A 19,199-nucleotide genomic window follows, 5' to 3' on the forward strand; every position below is an offset into this window, starting at 1 on the left:
ATAATTTTCTGGCTTCGCCTCTGGTTGTACACTACCTGTTTTTGACCATACACTACTAAATATGGTTTAGAATATTGTACATTACAATAGTATATAACATGTTTGGTGATGTACGGTTAAAATCTGGTGGTGAACAGATTACTTCCCTATGTATATACACACTATAACAGTGTCAACGTACAGAAAAAAGTAGTGTGACTATTAGTAAAAAAAAATTACTCTTGGTCCCACTAAAAATGTCTTATGTTAATTTTTAAAATCTTCATTTATAAACATTATATTAACCTTAAATATTTTGATTTTTGTAACATAATATTTGATGAAAACAGAAAACTTGACAAGTCAAAATTGAGTCACGGTCAAAGTTGAAAATTTATACCTTTCATATTTGATCAAAATATCATATTTTAAATTTCCAAAGTCTACATATATTTTATATAAATATTATATAAACAAAATAAATTAGAAACAAAAAATTTAAAAAGTCAAAATTAAATATTTAATATGATACAAATAAAATAAAGTAACTAGTTTACGTTAAGTTACAAAATACGATCTCACAAAACCATTGATACTGTATGTTAGTATTATTCTAGAATAATATCGCCCATGACTTCAAATAAAAACTAGTACTAATTATAAAATAACATATATTAAGAAAGAAATCAAGATTAGGTTGCTTTTTGTATAATAATCCATATTAATATTAAAAAACATGAATTGGACCGGCTAAATCCGGCTGTCATGTAATGCCAACAACTTTGTTCACCGTTTACAACCACTTAGAAACGATCCTGTTAATTTTACTTGGTGTCAAAAATATAACTATAACATTAAAAAAAAAAGTTAAATGGTTAAAAACCCTGAGGTCCTATGTACCATTTTTGATACCCAAAATATATACTGTATAAAACTAATGTCTGATAAGTCACCATTTTTATACATGAGATCACAAGATATATTTTCTCCACTTATATTTAACAAGTTTTGAACATATATGTGACTTATAGGGTTCATCTATTGGCCTATATGGTCACATGATGACGGTATTACTATGGCACCCCATTAGTAATTACTATAACATTATATATTCAAATTAAAATATATTAACAATATAACTTTTTTTTTTTTATATTGTTAATGCTAACTCAAATATATGTTTTTGATTTAAGAAAAAAAGACCAAATTAGTATACGCATAACATTTTATATTATTTAACAAGACAAACGATTTTAAGCGTACATATTCAATTTATCTCTAAAGTGTATTAAATGATAGTGTGTTTTTGATATAAAAGATATAAGTTTTTTATGCATATTAATGACCGTTTCTTAAAGTTTTCAATAATATATATATATATATATATATTTTTTTTCTAAACATAAAATAGTTTATGTTAAAAAAAAAAAGTTAATGAATATATACGATATTTTTCATAAAAAAAAATAAATAAAAAAATACGATACATTGATTAGTTAAAAGAAAACGGTTAAGAATAAGTCTATGGGTTATATAAAGGAACATAAAGAAAATTAAACACCCCTACAAACTCTCAACACACATACATACACCCTGCAGGCTAAACTACATTTCCTCCGGTAGACACACTTCTGATCACACCAGAAAAAATATGACGGTATACAACGCCGGCGACTCCAAAGGCGGAGCGAGATACGTTGCCATGAAGCACGTATTTCCTGTAGAAGATTACCAAGAGAAAATATCAAGACGACTCGTTGAAGCTGCACATGCTAATGATCAGAAAACAGCGTTTGAGTGCTTGGCAGATCCTTTTGTCGATGTTAACTTTGTTGGGACCGTGTGTTTGAGTTCTAAGAAGTCGGAAATCATGTTACATGATGAGTCTCCTAGTGAGGTTCTGATCGAGTTTGAAGAGTTTAATACGGATGTTACTGCTCTCTTTTTGGCTGCCCATGCTGGAAACGTGTCACTAGTTAGAAAGCTCCTGGTAATATATATACATGATCGATTTTTGCTCTGCTTTTTTTATACCAGAAAATGCTAGTTATTAATGAAATAAGACTATAAGAGGCCAGTTTGGATTAGCTTAATTATTTCAAAAAGCAACAAGCAGATAAACATTTCAAAAAATGTCATTGTACAAGCACAATGTCTGTATTTCGAATAATTTCAAGCTACTTGAACAATTTTTTGCTAGTAATTGAAATATTTTATGATCTGGTCTTGTACTACTCCGTACTGTTTTTGTAGTTCAATCATGGGTTGATTTTGGAAAAATAACTAGAGACACTTGAGTTAGGTGTTTTATTTGGATTATGTAAGTGAGGGTGTCTAAATTTGAAATTTAAATTATTGGTCAAATTCAAGGAGTTAATGCTCAAATTAAATGATAAATCATATCATCTCATTGTTCAGTTATCAATTTAATTAACAGTTTGAAACTTTTGACTAAAATTTAATTAACAATTTGAACCTTTTAAAATATTGGTGCTAAATTGTAGAGTGTTGGAGCAAATGTAAACAAGAAATTGTTCCGTGGCTACGCGACCACAGCAGCGGCTAGGGGAAACCATGTTGAGATACTAGAGTTGTTACTAGAAGGTGGAGCTTTTCAGCTCGCGTGTGAGGAGGCTTTGCTTGAATCTAGCCAACTCGGTTTACCCAGACCGGCTAAAATTCTGATGGCATCTGAGCTCATTCGACCTAACATTGCAGTTCATTCTTTAGTTAATGCATCGTGCAGAGGATTTGTTGATGTTGTCGACACACTTATGAAGGTACATATTGAAACCAATATTAATGTTTATTAGGATGTTTGATAAAATACTATACATTAACAAGTTTGTCCTTTAACTTCTAAAACCGACTTGCATATATTTCTATGCTTGATGGTAGTGTGGAGTAGACATGAATGGAACAGCCCGACTTTTGCTTCGGTCATCCAAGCCCTTTTTACATGCCAACGTTAGTTGTAATGCCCTTGTTGCTGCCACAGTTAATAGGCATATCTCTGTTGTTCGGCTTCTTCTACAGGTAATGTTCTATAATCTATACACATTTTCACAGGACTTGGTGTATTACAAACCCAGAGGTGACAAAATGGGTGGGTCGGATAACACGTTAAAAGAAGTATTATTTGTGGCTACAGGTCACAATGGGCTGAAGCACTTGCTGTTCAGACTTCTTCAAAAAATAGTTTATGTCAAGTTCAGTTACAATTTACAAAGGTGTATATTGCAATAATAGTATAGATTTGAATAAAGTGATTCCTAATTAATGTTAATAATGTGACTGTTTGACCCATTTGACTTTTTTATGACACTGTGGGTAAATCTCAACTTGTTTGACCAATTTGATTGTGTTTTTTCTGATCACTTTTATTCATCTTTTTTTTTTTTTGAAAAGTACTTTTATTCATCTGACCCATTAAAGATGAAACATAATCAAAATGAACCGTTCAAAAGTAAAAAGGCTGAAATTGCCTGCTCTGCTTGAATCATTAGTACAAAACCAATAAGAGCTACTTTACAATTTACACTAACGTGAAATGTTGTTTCTTGACCAGGCTGGTGCAAGAACAGACACCAAGGTTAGCCTAGGAGCATGGTCATGGGATATGACCACAGGAGAAGAATTTCGAGTAGGTGCTGGACTAGCCGAGCCATACGATATTACATGGTGTGCTGTTGAGTATTTTGAAGAAACGGGCACAATTTTGAACATGCTTCTTCAATACAGCTCCCCAAATGTTTCTCATTTCGGCAGAACAATTATCCACCATGCCATCCTTTGTGGAAACCTAAAAGCAGTTGAGGTTTTGTTAAAGTCCGGTGCTGACCCCGAGCTCCTGATTCCAACCACCCAAGGGAATGGGTTCCGGTTAGTTCATTTGGCTGCGCGGTTAGGTTATTATGGTGTGCTGAACCACCTAATTAACTCGGGTTGTAATTTTGACTCGAGAACAGAATCAGGGGAAACTGCATTGATGATTTGTGCACGGTATAAACATGTTGACTGTCTTAAGCTTCTAGCTGCGTCTGGTGCTGATTTCGGTTTGGTTAATACTGCTAACCAGTGTGTTCAGTCGGTTGCTAGTTCGGCTAGATGGACACTTGGGTTAAGACAAGCTATTTTAGACGTGGTTCGAACTGGGAAGGTTCTTTTTTCAAGTGACACTTCAATATTTTCAACTTTGATGTTTGTTACACGAGTAAATGATATTGAATCTTTGAAAAAGATTGTTGATAAACCGGGTTTAGTTGACCTTGATGAACAAGATGAAAATGGGTACTCGGCTGTTATGGTTGCTGCTACAAATGGTCATGTGGAGGCCTTTCGGCTGCTTGTTTATGCTGGAGCAAATGTTAACCTTCAAAACAAGTATAACGAAACCGCAATTAGTTTATCAGGAGCAAATGTAGATTGTGGTGCCTTTGAAAAAGTTTTACAAGAATATGCACTTACTAAAGGTACCCCTACCTCATGTAACAATACATTTTACACCCTCCATCGTGCGGTATTGAAAGGCAATTTTGATGCTGTACAAACGTTAACAAATGGTGAAAATGACATAAATGCCCCTGATGGTGACGGATACACGCCACTTATGTTAGCCGCACGAGAAGGTCACGGGAGAATATGTGAGCTTTTGATCTCAAAAGGCGCCACTTGTGACATTGAGAATGCGAGGCATGAAACAGCCCTAAAGTTATCACGTGCACACGCTGGTGGAAATGATGCTGAAGGAGTCTTATTAGACCATTTGGCTCGCGGGCTGGTGTTAACTGGGGGTCGGGTCAAGAAGCATTGTAAAGCGGGTAAAGGGTGCCCACATAACAAAAGGTTAGTTATGGTTGAAGGGAGTGGGTTATTGAGGTGGGGGAAATCGAGTAGGCGGAACGTGGTGTGTAAATGGGCTGAGGTGGGCCCAAGCTCTTCGTTTAGGTGGAACCGGAGGAAGAAAAACGACTGTGACGAGGCTGGCTTGTTTCGGGTGGTTACTACGAAGAATAAGGAAGTACATTTTGTGTGTGAGGGTGGTGTTGAGATGGCCGAGTTATGGGTTAGGGGGATTAAAATTGTGACACGAGAAGCTATCTTTGGGAAGTGATTTACTACAAGCAGAGACGGAGTCAGGATTTATGACAAGCGGGTCATTAAATATAGCATAAGATATCAAAAGATGTATATTATTGAACTTACAGTACGAAGCTAAATTTCTAAAGTAAGCAAATTTTGTATGATAGTTTATATTAACATAATATCATGTTAAGAGATTAAAAAAAAATCAAATCGCTCTTTGACTGGTTTTCACAGATGACTGGCCCATTTTGCCACCTTTGGAATAGTTACTTGATAATGTATCCAAAATGATCATTCCTGGGTGCATCACCAAAAGGATTTCTTAGCTGGCTTTATACATGAATGGGTTATAGACCATTACAGCGGGAAGGGTGTCGTCACAATGCCCTTGCAGACAAACTCCCAAAGGAGGTGACTGCTGAGGTTCATTTGCTTCTTTTGTTGAATTAAATCTTGAATAAGCTTATAATGGCAAAGAAACTCAAACTAGGTTGCACCATACAAGATACTAAGAAGAGTATGTTTTGTCGACGCTATCCCATTTCATCATTACCACACCAATAACCAGATGCTGCCTATAGCTTAGAAGATACACCTGAAAGAGCCAGTTTGATCAAATCCTTTCTCAGTACCTTTCCGGGAGCTTTCTTTGGGATACAGTCAACAAAACATACTTTTCTTAGTTTCTTCTATGGTGCAACCTAGTTTGAGCTTCTTTGCCATTATAAGCTTATTCAAGATTTAATTCAACAAAAAGAAGCATATGAAGAAACAAAGTACCTGTTTTGCCTCAAAATCCTTCACTTGTGTTTCATCAATGGTGCTCCCTTTCTTCTAACAACCAACCCCATGGGTACTTGCCCAGCAATTTCATCTGGATACCTGCAAAATCACACACATCATTAGATTAAGTGGTTAAATGATTACGGAATCACTGCTGCTTTAATAATGTCAGGATGTGAAATTGTGGATGTAGAATGTGTTCCAATTCAACTGGTGGTACCTACATTACATGCAGCTTAAACTGCTTAGAAAGGTCATCAACATGTTTCATTGTAATTGTTGCAGTTCAAGCCATATCACTATGAATAGTCAAATGGGGTTATGTTTTACTTTGAATGGGTAAAACAGGTAAAGTCCATATTTTAGCTAAAAAGAGAGTGATTTAACAATAATACAGTAAGTAAAATAATCATATATGACACAATTGTTTATAAAAAGTTCTAAGTAAAATAATCTTGGAAAAGCAGCATTTAGGGGTGCCTGACCCGACCTGTACCAAACGTTACCCATTCTGACCCATTACTCCATTACCCAACCTGATTTTTCCTTTCAGCTATAGAAATTAAAAGCATACCTGATAACCTTTATATTTGATCAGTTCTTTTAGCCGATCCACAACAAATAAGAAGCCTTCATTGTCAAAGTAGCAAAGATCACCTGTTCTCAACCATCCATCTGAGTCCATCATTGTATCTATATTAACATATCCTATACTGTAAAGTTATAACAAACCCAAGTATCAGTACATTTTAATGTTTAATGGTCTTGACTATGGATAGAAGTGCTACGTCTTTGGCTGTAAAAAGAACCGAACCAAACCAATCATGTGCAATGTGGTTCGGCTCTTTTTCATCATGCTGAAGAACAAAATTGGCTATCTTTTAACACAACAGCTGAATATCATTAAAGTGAAGATAAACAAGGTCAAAGTTCACATACAAAAACGAAAACACCATACCTACTAACAAATACAATTGTGCTTTAACATACAAAAATGAAAACACCATACATACTAACATTTGTGCCTTAACATAGAATTGGACTTAAAATCAATTACAATGTTGTTGTTACCCAAAACTGATTTTGGTTTGGTTTGGTTTAATTGATTGACAAAGTCAATCTTGTTTAATCGACCATGACGGAAAAAGTCGATCTTGTTTCATTGAAGGCACCATGGCACCGTCTCTGGTAACTCTTCTTGCTTCTGAGCCTACAATTTTTAGATTATTAACATACACTTAAATTACCTTATTTATGAACAAACAGAAAGTAGTCCATCAAAACATATAGTGACCAAATAAGAAATGAAACAGAAGTCAGTTACTACTCATTGTACCTAAGTTGTGGACCTAAGTTCAATATCCCGTTTTTAAGAAGATCACAAAATGCTTCTAATCCATTTCTTGGTATGTAACTAAAACGATGGATGTCAAGGTCAACTTCAAAGTGATTCAGACCCCATCTACTAACGTAAAAATTATATATATATTGCTATATTTTTCGGAACAATATATAGCTTCTGTGACAAGCGTCAAACTTTGGATTATTATGATTCTTAAGTAAGTCATCAATCCCTTGGGTAAAATGGATCGAAGAGCTAGTATATAATCCTGGCATATATAGCTAATTGTTGTTTAAAATCAAATGTGATAAGTTTGTACGATTGCTGCTGGCAAAGGTTTTCTTGTTTATCATTAGTAGTTCACTAATAACTATGGCTACTGTAAATGAATTATCCATTCAAATAATCCCCCATTAGTAGTTCACCAATACTAATGTAATTGACTTAACTATTGTCAAGTTTACTCTATTTTTTTCTACCATATACTTTGTAGTTTGTACCAAAATCACAAATTTACAGAAATATCAAATTTACTCAAGCCCTGTCCTTGAATGCCAAAAAGACCATCATTGAGCAAGAAACTCGAGAAGCTGTTAAATTTCCTCATCATTTAACACCTCAAAATCCAAAGGAGCATTCCCATTCTCATTGACACCTGCATGCGTTAGCCGCATTCCCGTTAGCTGCATTCATGATCCCATTAACGCCACCATTCACTTGAACATTATTTGTCAAACCATTAACTTGCACATTTGCATTTCCGTTACCATCATTCCCATTAAGTTGTTGAAACCATTCATTGAAAACTTGTTCAGCAATCAGTGGGTCAGGATGCCCAGCCATCCCTTGATCAATATCAGCAAGCAAAAAATTCTCAATTTCCAATAAAGCTGCTTCATTCTGATTCATCCCATCGCCTTGCCCATCCAAATGATCACCACCGCCGTTAACCCCAACACCATTATTCCCGTTATGTTGTTGAAGCTGCTCAAATTCCCTGCAGCCTTCCACAGCAAATGGGTCATTATTCATCCCTTGATCCAAATCACCAAAAAAATTATTCAAAAGATCGAATAATACATGTTCATCCTCATTCATCAACTGCCCACCATTATGATGATTATTGCCTTGCCCACCCAAATGATCACCGCCACCGTTATTCTGGTTGCCCTCTCCGGCGGCTACTTCATTAAACAACCCATTATTTCCGTTAACCCCAACACCATTGACCAACCCGTTATGTTGTTGAAGCCATTCATCATAGACCTGCTCAAAATCCCAGCCTTCCACAACAAGTACTGGTTCAAGATGCCCATTATTATTTATCCCTTGATCAATAAAATGATCACCAAGCAAAAGATGCCCATCCATACCATCATCAAAAAAATTATTCACAACATCCACTAATTCAGCTCCATTCTGATTCATCAACTGCTCACCGTTATGATTATCGCCTTCCACATCCAAATGATCACCGTTGCCCTCTCCGGCCGCTACTTCATCTTCATGATGCCCATTCATCACATTTTCTGCATTTTCATCTATTTCATCCATGATACTTTCTTTCAAACAACAAGAAGAACAAGAAGAAGATGATGAAAAGTGTGTGTCTGAGAGAGAAGTAATGTGTGTGTGTGTGAGAGAGAGAGAGAGAGAGAAGTTTGTTAGAATTGGGGGGAAAGCAAGTAATTTGAATTAATTTCTGATTTTGATTATATATATTGATGACGGTGGAGTGAATACGGAAAATTAGGATTCCTTTTGCTATTGCTATTGTGGAATTGCTCACACGTGAATAAAATCAAATAAAATAGCACAAGAATTACAAAAGCCTTTTTCTTTTTATTGCTAGTGTATTATTTTTGCTGGGTGATGATGAGTAGAGTCAAAAATGTTACCAAGCCGCATATCTTATCTTAGTATAATAGTACTACACATGTGTCCATACAATTTGCGGCAATAGGTATTGATGACGGTGATGGTGGTGTTGGCGGAAATGGGTGGTGTCGGTATAATTATTATTAGTGTATGTAAATTAATGAGGTTATGTAGTTATTTTAGTGGTTTATTGATGTATGTTATAAATAGTTTTATTAACGATATTATATCTACATTGAACCATATGAGCTTCGTTACAGACTTGGAAGAGTTCACCATCCGGGTATAGAGCCGTAAACGCGGTGGGGGGGGGGCGACAAAGGACGTACTCGTACGGTTCATATAAGCACTTTTTTCACAAAAAGATTCGGTTTGTTGTTCAGTTAACTCTTGCAACGAGCGTATTAAGTAAAAAATTTAAATTAATAAATGAAAAAGAGATGTAGTTTGGGTTTCTCGAGTTTTATTTTGAAAAATTTGGAAAGAGTAATCATTTATAAGAACCATTAAACTAATTGAACCATTAAAAAAAACAAATGGAGAAATAAAAAACTAATTGAAAATAATATTTTTTTCAATAAATAAATGTAATATGTAGTTACTTTTAGGGGTGTTTATTGAACCATTAAACCTGTCAGACCAGACTGGGGAATCTGATTTGGTTTGGATGGATCAACTTGTTAAAGTTTAGTCTGACGGTTTAAGGTTTGAGAAAACCGTGTTAGTTGGTCCGGGTACAGCTTGAGTAAAGAAAAAGCCGTGAAAATCGAACCGAACCAATATGTATATATATGGTGTAAGAATATAATTGGCAAACGCAACAATGGAAGTGGTATAATTTATTTTTTGATTTTTCTTTTTAATAAAACTATGTAAGGTTTCATTTTTGTATTCAATAATTAGAAATAATACACTATATTAAGGGATAAGTAAGGAAAAAAGATGTGAAACATGTAATTGGAAAAAAAAATAAAAGATGCATCATTAAATTAAGTAAAATTTATAACGCTTAAGTTCCTAAAAGCTTGCTAACCAAACAAAGCCTGAAGCCTTACTAACCAAACAAAGTTTTTATTGAATATGAGTTTTTTGTCAAAAGCTAAAAGCTTGAAGCTCCTAAAAGCTTGCTGTCAAACATACTTGTAATGTAAACTTGAAAAAAAATATTTTGTTAAACGAAACCTTAAAGGCTTTTGTTAAAATGCATTATATAGTTGTACATTTATCATAAAATGTAGGGGGTGAGTTTCTGATATAAAAACGTACAACTTTTTTTTATTCACGTTAAGTAAAGCCTAAGGGCTTCATTTAACATTTTTTAAAAAAGAAAACGTCTAACACACATGATATCTTTGAAAATCATTTAATTCCTAATTCTGGTAACGTTGTTATCTTTTAGAGTAAATTACGCTTTTCGTCCCTAAAGTTGGCTCGTTTTTTAATTTTGATCCTTAAACTTTAAAAATTACAATTTTGACCCTAAAGTTGGCCAATTTTTTCAATAATCGTCCTTTGGCCTTACGGCGTCAAAAAATAGCCGTTAACGTACGCACGTGCTAGACACGTAAGGGCACTAATGTCATTTCACCTTACACCGAGGGACGAAAAGTGAAAAAATAGTTACTTGAGGGACGAAAAGTGAAAAAATAGACTTGAGGGACGAAAAATGAAAATCACACAAATAAACTTATTCTTCCATTCTTTCTTTTCCGATCATCTTCTCCGATCATTTTTACCGATGGAATTTTCCGACTTTGAATCCAAATCTATACCACAAACAAAATCATTTACTCAAATTCATGACATTCAAAACACAACCAATCAAACAAATTATAGTTCAAACATGTCAGTCATCTTTTTTTTTTCTTTTCTAAATTTTGATTTTAATTGAAAGGAAGACGGTGGATGGCGGTGATTCTAGGTGGCGGCAGTTGGTTGGTGGTGAATGTAGACAGCGGTGGCTGGTGTTGGTTACAGACGGCGGTGGCTGGTAGCGAGGCTGTTGTTGGTGGTTATTAGGTGGTGGTGATTGGAGAGGCTTGGGGGTAAAGGGAAAATAAATGTCTAGTCGGAAAAGATGATCGGAAAAGAATGAATGGAAGAATAAATTTATATGTATGATTTTCATTTTCCGTCCCTCAAGTAGCTATTTTTTCACTTTTTGTCCTTCAAGTAGCTATTTTTTCACTTTTCGTCCTTCAAGTAGCTATTTTTTCACTTTTCGTCCCTCGGTGTAAGGTGAAATGACATTAGTGCCCTCACATGTCTAGCACGTGCGTACGTTAACGGTCATTTTTTAACGCCATAAGGCCAAAGGACGATTATTGAAAAACTTAGCCAACTTTAGGGTCAAAATTGTAATTTTTAAAGTTTAGGGATCAAAAGTGAAAAACGTGTCAACTTCAGGGACGAAAAATGTAATTTACTCTATCTTTTATTTAGGAAATATACCAACTAAAGAAAATTGTTACTGTATTATCTTTATTTAGGAAGTATACCCAACTTAAGAAAGATGTTATTTATTTTAATTAGGGAAAATTGCAAATATACCACCCATAACAAGACGACTTGCAAATGTTAACTTATTTACTTTTATTTATTTAAAATATTGCCTGATTACAATAAACTACCTACACTTTTAAATATCTGTCCATCCAAGGTGAAATGTAGCAGTAAAATTGTGACATTTTTCACCAATGACGACCAATAGCTCAAATTAAAAAACGAAATACTTCTGACAACTTCGTTCCTTCCGGAAACTGGAACTGACTTTTAAGTGCCCCCATCTTCCATAAGGCATCCATAAGAGACTGGAAAATGAGAATTAAATCTCTCTTGTACATGACTGAGTACTTGTTCTTGTAGAATATCATCCTTCGGATATCAGGTGCATGTTTGAAAAAATGCCCAGGAATAAATTCCCCAAAGTTCTGCATGCATCATCCAACAAAATCATACGAGTATTAGATACACATACAACAAATATTAGGAAGGAAATCCAAAAACATAATCTTAGACAATTTCAAGTTTACCTGGGGTGGTTTGTTCATAATATGCACCATTGTTTTAAGTGATTTTATAATTATATTCTCGTTGTATCGTAACGATAAGATTTGTCCATAATTAGAGCCACTCATAATTGCATATTTAAGATCATTAAATAAAGGTTCTGCATTTAAGATCCGGGTCTGTATGGATGTCAGAAGTTGGAGCATAGTCGAAGTGCCAGACACCCAAATAGTCTCCTGGCCGCCGCTTGTTTTCGGAAGGCTCAGTCGAACCTTACCACACTTGGACAGGTTTGGATTGATATCAAGACCACCAGAGTGATAGTGCACGAGCTGAAAAAAAAAATCAATTTTTATAACTATATAAGTTTGAGCTAACTGGCAAATATGTACGTGTGTGTGTAAGTGTGCGCGCGTGAGCGCATGTGATGCACATATAAAAGAACATGACAAGGATGACATACAGGTGGACTATCGGGATAGTTGCTTGGGAAACACAAATCAAAAAAGAAGAGACCGCCATAATAAGGAGTCCCTTCTCGTCCAATAATAACAGCTCTTAAGAGATCCATCCTCGATTTATAAACCCTGACAAGTATAGTATCTGTACCAAATAAAAGAAACTCGTTTGCATTTATCACCAATGTTGTTAATATATATCCCCAATGTTAGAATCTATGCATAACATCTAATGAACCGGCATACCTGGCAAGCTTTCCTCGAGAATCCTCCACTCCTCACGTATCTTGTTGGCCCAGTCGCTTGGCGGCTGTAACATATTATACTCGTATGATATGTGGATAGGTTATAACAATATTATTCTAATTTTGTCATTATTATTATTACTCATACTAGATGAAGACTCACACACTTACTTGGTTCATAGCACAGTTGTGTGCTGAAAAAAAATGATTCATGTGGTCCGATACAAACTCAAACTTCTTGAAGTTATAATACCATTTATTTACATCTTCACGATGGGGCCTCTCCAAACTTCTTGAAGTTTCAGTATCATCCGGGTCCACTAACAAATTTTTCATGGAAAAAATATGGTTTGCGTCCGCAATCTTTTCAAAAGCTGATACTTCTAGAAACACCAAGTTCTAGCGGACCATTGAACAGGACAACCAAAAACACAGGTTACAAGCTATACTTTAGAATAAATGAAAGAGAGAATGCTAGAGAAGGTTTGAATTTTAACCTCTGGTCTCACTACATCATAGACATACAAAGGTTGCCCTTTTTCGACCCACGTTGGACACTTGATTAGAACCTTAGTCACCACACCATCCCTGCGGGCAAAGATATTCCATGGCAGAAACTCACAGTTTTTTATGTCCTGCAACATCTAACCAAAGAAGAGTCTAGGTTACACACTGATAACAAATTCCTTCTCCCTGAAAAGAGAAGCATCACACTCAAACATTTTTCTACTTAGACATGATCTTTGAAGCGCCACTTAATGTAAGTTCGTGACACTATTTGGATGGACCATAATAATTAGAGCTCATTAAATGCAGCAAAGAGACTCATGGTGTAGTTGCTGAGCCATTGTTGAATCATAACAAGTAGAACTCGTGAAAAGGACGATTACACAAGGTTGCATAGATGGTCAAAGTGTCCCAGAACAGATTGGGTCAAGTATAACAACTTGCACGCATTAATTATACCCTATGGACGACTCTGTTTAACCCTGTCATGTGTGGCTGAGTCTGCCACCACATTGTAAAAGAGGCAGTGAGTCGCAAATGTGCATCTAGGTGACAGCAAGCAACACTTTCAATATTCAACCACTCACAATCAGGCATCCTAGTATGAAAAGGCTGAGAATAAATTCATCTAATTTAAAAGGTTCAGAAGAGATTGATTTGCATGCCTAGCATAGAACAAAATCAGAAACATAGACAAGTACAAAGATACATCGATATCTAATTGTGGAAGGGAAAAAAAGGAACTTATACTTTCCTCTTTTTGTTCACTGTGACATGGATGGCCTTCTTAAGGTTAACAAGATGATGGAATCCTTGAGATTCTTTTGGTCTGATATTCTTAGAAGCCTCTATAAGATAATGGAATTCTTGAGCCTCATTCGCTCCGATTTTCTTAAATGCGTCTATAAGGGGCTTGATGCATGAAGCCACATCATTCTTGAACTTGACTGAGCAGGGCTCAGAGTAATCAGTGACAAGACACCCAACTAGCAGACCTTCCATATATGCTTCACATGCCATCAGGATGTCACATACACTCTTGCGAAAATGCCCAACTACCAAATCCTCAAAGTTCTGCACCCATTCATCCAATCATCTAATTAGTAAACTATACCAAACAAGCATGAACTAAGGGCAAAAATCTTACCTTGGGTGGGTTGTACATGGTATTCACCATAGTTTTGAGTGATTTAATAATGGTATTCTCATTGTATAATAAGGCTGACCATTCTCCGAACACAGAGTTTTTATAATGTGCATATATGAATTTGTTATAGTAAGGCTTTGAGTGCAAAATCAGATGCTGTATGAAGACCAGAAGGTGGAGAACATTCATGCTAGGCCCCCATAACGTTTCTTTACTGCCAGACATCTTGAAAACACTCCAGTCAACATCAGCAAAGTTATTAATAACTGGATTAATACCACAAGAGTGATAGCGCACAAGCTGAAACAAAACATCAATCGGTCATTTAATAAATAATTACAATCTGTGAGATAATACATAAGAGGAGGAATATGACATACAGGTGGACCATTAGGATAACACTCTGGAATCAACAGATCAAAGACAAAGAGACCATCTTGATAAGGAGTTCCCTCTAGTCCGATTATTACAGCTCTCAAAAGATCCATCCTCGATTCATAAGCCCTTACAAATATGGTATCTGTACCAAATAAAAGAAATTATATTTGCATATGGCCGCGACTGTCGATTACTATTTAATATTAAACCAGATGCATAGACAGGCAATAAAGAAGAGGGAAAAAAAAAGATAGAAAAAAATGACAACATCTATTCATTACTATATCTATTAACATAGGCTGTGCATACCAGGCAAGTGTTCCTCCAGAATTTTACGATCTTGCTTGATCCTCTTAAGCCAGTTTGGCTGAAAATTGTAAATTGAAGCATGAAAAGGTAACAACTAGAAAACTTTTTCATTATCATTACAAGTACAATTATTAAGACAAAGTGAAAAATCCGTTGAGAGAACCCTTACCTGCTGATATACAGAAGGGTATGCTGAAAAAAGATGATCCGAATGGTCCACGGCAAAATCAAACTTCTTGAAGTTTTCATACCTTCTCAAAACAACTTCATCATCAAGTGTTGCAACTGGGCTACTGTTTATATCAGCAACCTTAAAACGATCCACTGAGACATCTGGCATTGGATGCATACCAGAACGTGAAGACTTTTCAAAAATCTTCTTAAAGTTTGACTTTTCAGACTCAGAAAATGTTTTAATCGGGATCAAAGATGGAGAGACTGTAGCTTTCATGATAGGATGGCCCATTATAAGCATTGTTCCATCCCTGATTTTACTTTCAATCACATGACAAGAAAAGGGGGCGGTGAAGATCCCTCGAGGATGACGATGCTGTAGACCATGCAGGGACTTAATTTGCTGCAAAATGTTATAACAAAAGAGTCTCGATTATTAACAGGTTTGTCTTCTGAACAATCATAAGGTAATATACAAGGGATAACTAAGAGAAAATTGATACTTTAAGAAAAATAAGTGACATAAAGGGACGAAAAGAAACAAGTTTACTACCTTCAAAATCTTTATCTTCGTAGGATCGGTGACTTCTTCATCCATATCAATGTCATTAATGTCCATCTCCATTTCCATGCCAAAAGACAAACAACCTCCTGAGAAGCATAAATATATGTAAATGATCTTCTTTATTTAGTAATATGTTTTTTGTATATAGAAGAAAATAACAGATATATGATACAACAAGTATGAGTATGTTGTTTAAGCGTTAACCAAACCACTAGAGGAATGGAACCATCACCAAAATGACTAGTGGCAATGAGGCCGGTTTTCTCACATGAGGTCTCAAGTTCGAGTTTTCCCAGATTTCTGGGTGATAGGGTGGGGTTTATATTGGGGATCTATTCGACGAGAGGGATGCCCAGACCTCCCGAACTTAGACAAACCGAATTTTGTAAGAAAATATAACATTACTATATGAGGAATGGGAATGAGAATAGGTGGTTGTTAGATACCAAGTTTGGGTACGAAACCACTCACAAATTAACTTTTTAATCCATAAAAGCTCAATCATTTATTAATTATACAGCTCAATCATTTATTAATTATACAAAGACCAGCTGGGTTAGATCAGTGGTTGGAGCCCTTGCCTCTAGAAATAGAGGTTATGGGTTCGATCCTCATGGCTGGAGGTCCTTTTCTACCTTTGGTAGAACCTGGAAGCAGCCTCTCTACCTTTGGTAGGGGTAAGGCTGTATTGCATTGGGAGTTACTTACTTACTTTCTAGTTATTAATTATGGGGAAAGGTTAGGTAAAGCATGCAATACCTATCTTAGGTAAAGCAGGGGGTGATTATGTAAAATTCAGGGGGAGTTTATGTAAATTTCAGGGGGTTATGTATGTTTATTAAATTCAAAGGTTTAATATGTAACTTTTTTTAATGTAACAGTACCTAAGCTTAGGTAAAGTCTGCAGTACGTATCATTTTCCCATTAATTATACAATAAGTATTAAAAAATTCGTATGACACATACTCATTTTTCTCTTATTATATATCAACATCAGAAAGAACACGATGACAGTAAACTTGACAAATGTAGGACCGACCAGAAAACAAAGAAAAATAAAATTAAGGTACATAAATACAAGCCTCCTAATTATATATATCAAAATAAAATATAAATATCAAAAGATTGTTTTACAGTTTTACCTGAACGAAAGAATCAACAACCACACTTCCAACCGTCTCGCTGCAACAGAATTGGGAATGATGATTATTTTTTAAGGGATGGTGGTCTACTTATGTAAAATGGAAGAAGGGTGTTTTGGTGTAGTTTTTCCGGTGAATTGAAAAACAAGCCGCAACGAACATAACGCTGTCACATTAATCTTTTTTATGTCAAATAGTCAAAAGGGATTATATTTTGAGTAATTTATATTTTATTTTTATTTTTAGATTTAATTTTTTTTTATGCCATATAAATAATTAAAAATTATTTTTATTGAATAAATATGAGTCGGATTCTTCTCATATATCTTCTCTGACTAAGAGAGCATAATATTTTTCTTAGTTGGCCTTTTGAGTCTAGACCATTTTTAAAGAAAGGTGAATACTACAAGTGAAATGAATTAATAGATGGGTGAATTGTTAAAGCACATAGGTGGTACGTGAATGGTTTAGCCTAGGTGAAAGGATAGATGTGGTGCAATTTAATTTATCTAAGATAGTTGAATAGTTTAGCCTAGGTGAAAGGATAAATGTGGTCCAATTTAATTTATCTAATTATTTGTGTCATTTTGTTCTATTTTGATTGGCTACATTGTGAGGTATAAAATAAAAGTGGAGACTAAATGATAGGTGAATGGTTAAGGGAAAAAGGGGAAAGTGAAAGAAATGAGAAGGTGATGCTGAGTTGGCATGAAAAAGTGTAGGTGAAAGAGTGAACAGTTACGAATGGTCTTATAAGAGTTTGACAACTTAAATTTTTGATTAGTTGTCATTTTTGTACAGTATCTTTTATTATAATAAAATACAATTGCTCTAATAACTTATCGACTAATCACAGTTCTCGATTTCGTTGACTTTTGTTTTCAATTTTGACTTTAATTTACATTTTTTTGTTTTCCATCACAAATTTACACTTTTTACTCAATAATTTTAGCATAATAATAAATATTAATAGCTAATATATATCCGATAAGAATAATAACTAATATTTATCTAAACAAATTAAATTTAATGTAAATATATTAATAGTAATTGTACTATTTTAGTTTTAGTTTTAATCTATCTATATATTTTCTATATATATACACTAAAAGACAGTTGAACTAATGACTTATTAACCAATCTTATTGCTCAATTTCATCAAATTATTAACCAATCTTATCGTTCAAATTTCATCAAATTGACTCTCGCTGATGTCATCATTCAGTTTTTTACATAATTTTAATTAATTAATAAAAAACAAATAACTAAAATATTTTTTTTACAATGTTATGTAAATTGGTTTCTATCTACAAAACGCGGTTTTCACGCACGAACAATTGTACATTGCAGTATTGTCACACCCCGCCAAATCATTTTGGCGAGTTATGACTACAAAGGATCATAACACAAATTGTACAAAAGAATGACCACTAAACGTGTTGTTTTTATTCATGAATACCAACGTCACAAGATATAACCTTACAATAAAGTAGCTAGGAAATACATAAGAGTTCTTATTTATTATCTAGTACACGACTCTTGAATACTTGAGATTCATACTCCGCTCCATGAAATTCCATAACACTAGTTACATGAGAAATACATGCTAAAACGTCAACATAAAGTTGGTGAGTCATAGATTTATCATATCAACATAGTTTATGGATCACAAGGTTTTTATATACATAATATATATATAGTACTATAGCACAAATGGTCATAATTTTATTCATTTGGAGTTGACATCATATATTCAAAGTGATATGATAGTCAATCAATCTATATATTGGTCTAAAAGATAGTTTTTATGGTATTGGCTTAACATTTGACATTTTCTTGTAGTGATTTTATAAAATAAAATCTTATCTTACCATATTTAACTGGTTATAATATAATCTAGAATAGACATTGATTTGGGAATTGATGTTAACAGCCTTAAGGTTGCCTCCAAGAGCTTTTTTAATTTTTATTTTATTTTAATTAATAGTAGATTCTTATCCGATAAATCATGTATTGACGTTTTCAAAGTAAGTCAAATGAATTCCTTTTTTTTAGCCAAATGAAAACAGATCATTTTATATTTGTTTACAAAGCAACACCCATTTTGTTTCAAAAGATTTTTTATACACTCAATTCAATATTTACAAAGAAAAAACGTATTATATTTGTTGTTCACTGTGATCAACTAAAACCAATAT

The 19,199-nt window shown here is 34.5% G+C and overlaps 2 protein-coding genes and 1 pseudogene across 2 annotated transcripts; 1 reads left to right on the forward strand and 2 right to left on the reverse strand.

Annotated features, from left to right (window-relative positions):
- Positions 1-1,630: 1,630 nt before the first annotated feature.
- LOC122593061 (ankyrin-1-like) lies at positions 1,631-5,092 on the forward strand. Its single transcript, XM_043765404.1, has 4 exons — positions 1,631-1,969; positions 2,484-2,759; positions 2,878-3,015; positions 3,548-5,092. The coding sequence occupies exons 1-4, from the start codon at positions 1,631-1,633 to the stop codon at positions 5,090-5,092; spliced, it is 2,298 nt and encodes a 765-aa protein (XP_043621339.1).
- A 547-nt stretch (positions 5,093-5,639) lies between these two features.
- LOC122586741 lies at positions 5,640-6,534 on the reverse strand (annotated as a pseudogene).
- Positions 6,535-11,635: 5,101 nt separating this feature from the next.
- Positions 11,636-17,167, reverse strand: LOC122605091. Its single transcript, XM_043777970.1, has 13 exons — positions 17,002-17,167; positions 15,848-15,945; positions 15,290-15,697; positions 15,121-15,178; positions 14,814-14,953; positions 14,434-14,733; positions 14,037-14,360; positions 13,277-13,423; positions 12,951-13,178; positions 12,781-12,844; positions 12,540-12,679; positions 12,100-12,408; positions 11,636-11,997 (listed from the first exon to the last, which is right to left on the reverse strand). Exons 2-13 carry the CDS (start codon positions 15,923-15,925, stop codon positions 11,779-11,781), a joined length of 2,415 nt encoding a protein of 804 aa, XP_043633905.1. The 5' UTR covers positions 15,926-15,945; positions 17,002-17,167; the 3' UTR covers positions 11,636-11,778.
- Positions 17,168-19,199: the final 2,032 nt, after the last annotated feature.

Source organism: Erigeron canadensis, chromosome 1, assembly GCF_010389155.1.
Source record: "Erigeron canadensis isolate Cc75 chromosome 1, C_canadensis_v1, whole genome shotgun sequence".
NCBI lineage: Eukaryota > Viridiplantae > Streptophyta > Magnoliopsida > Asterales > Asteraceae > Erigeron > Erigeron canadensis.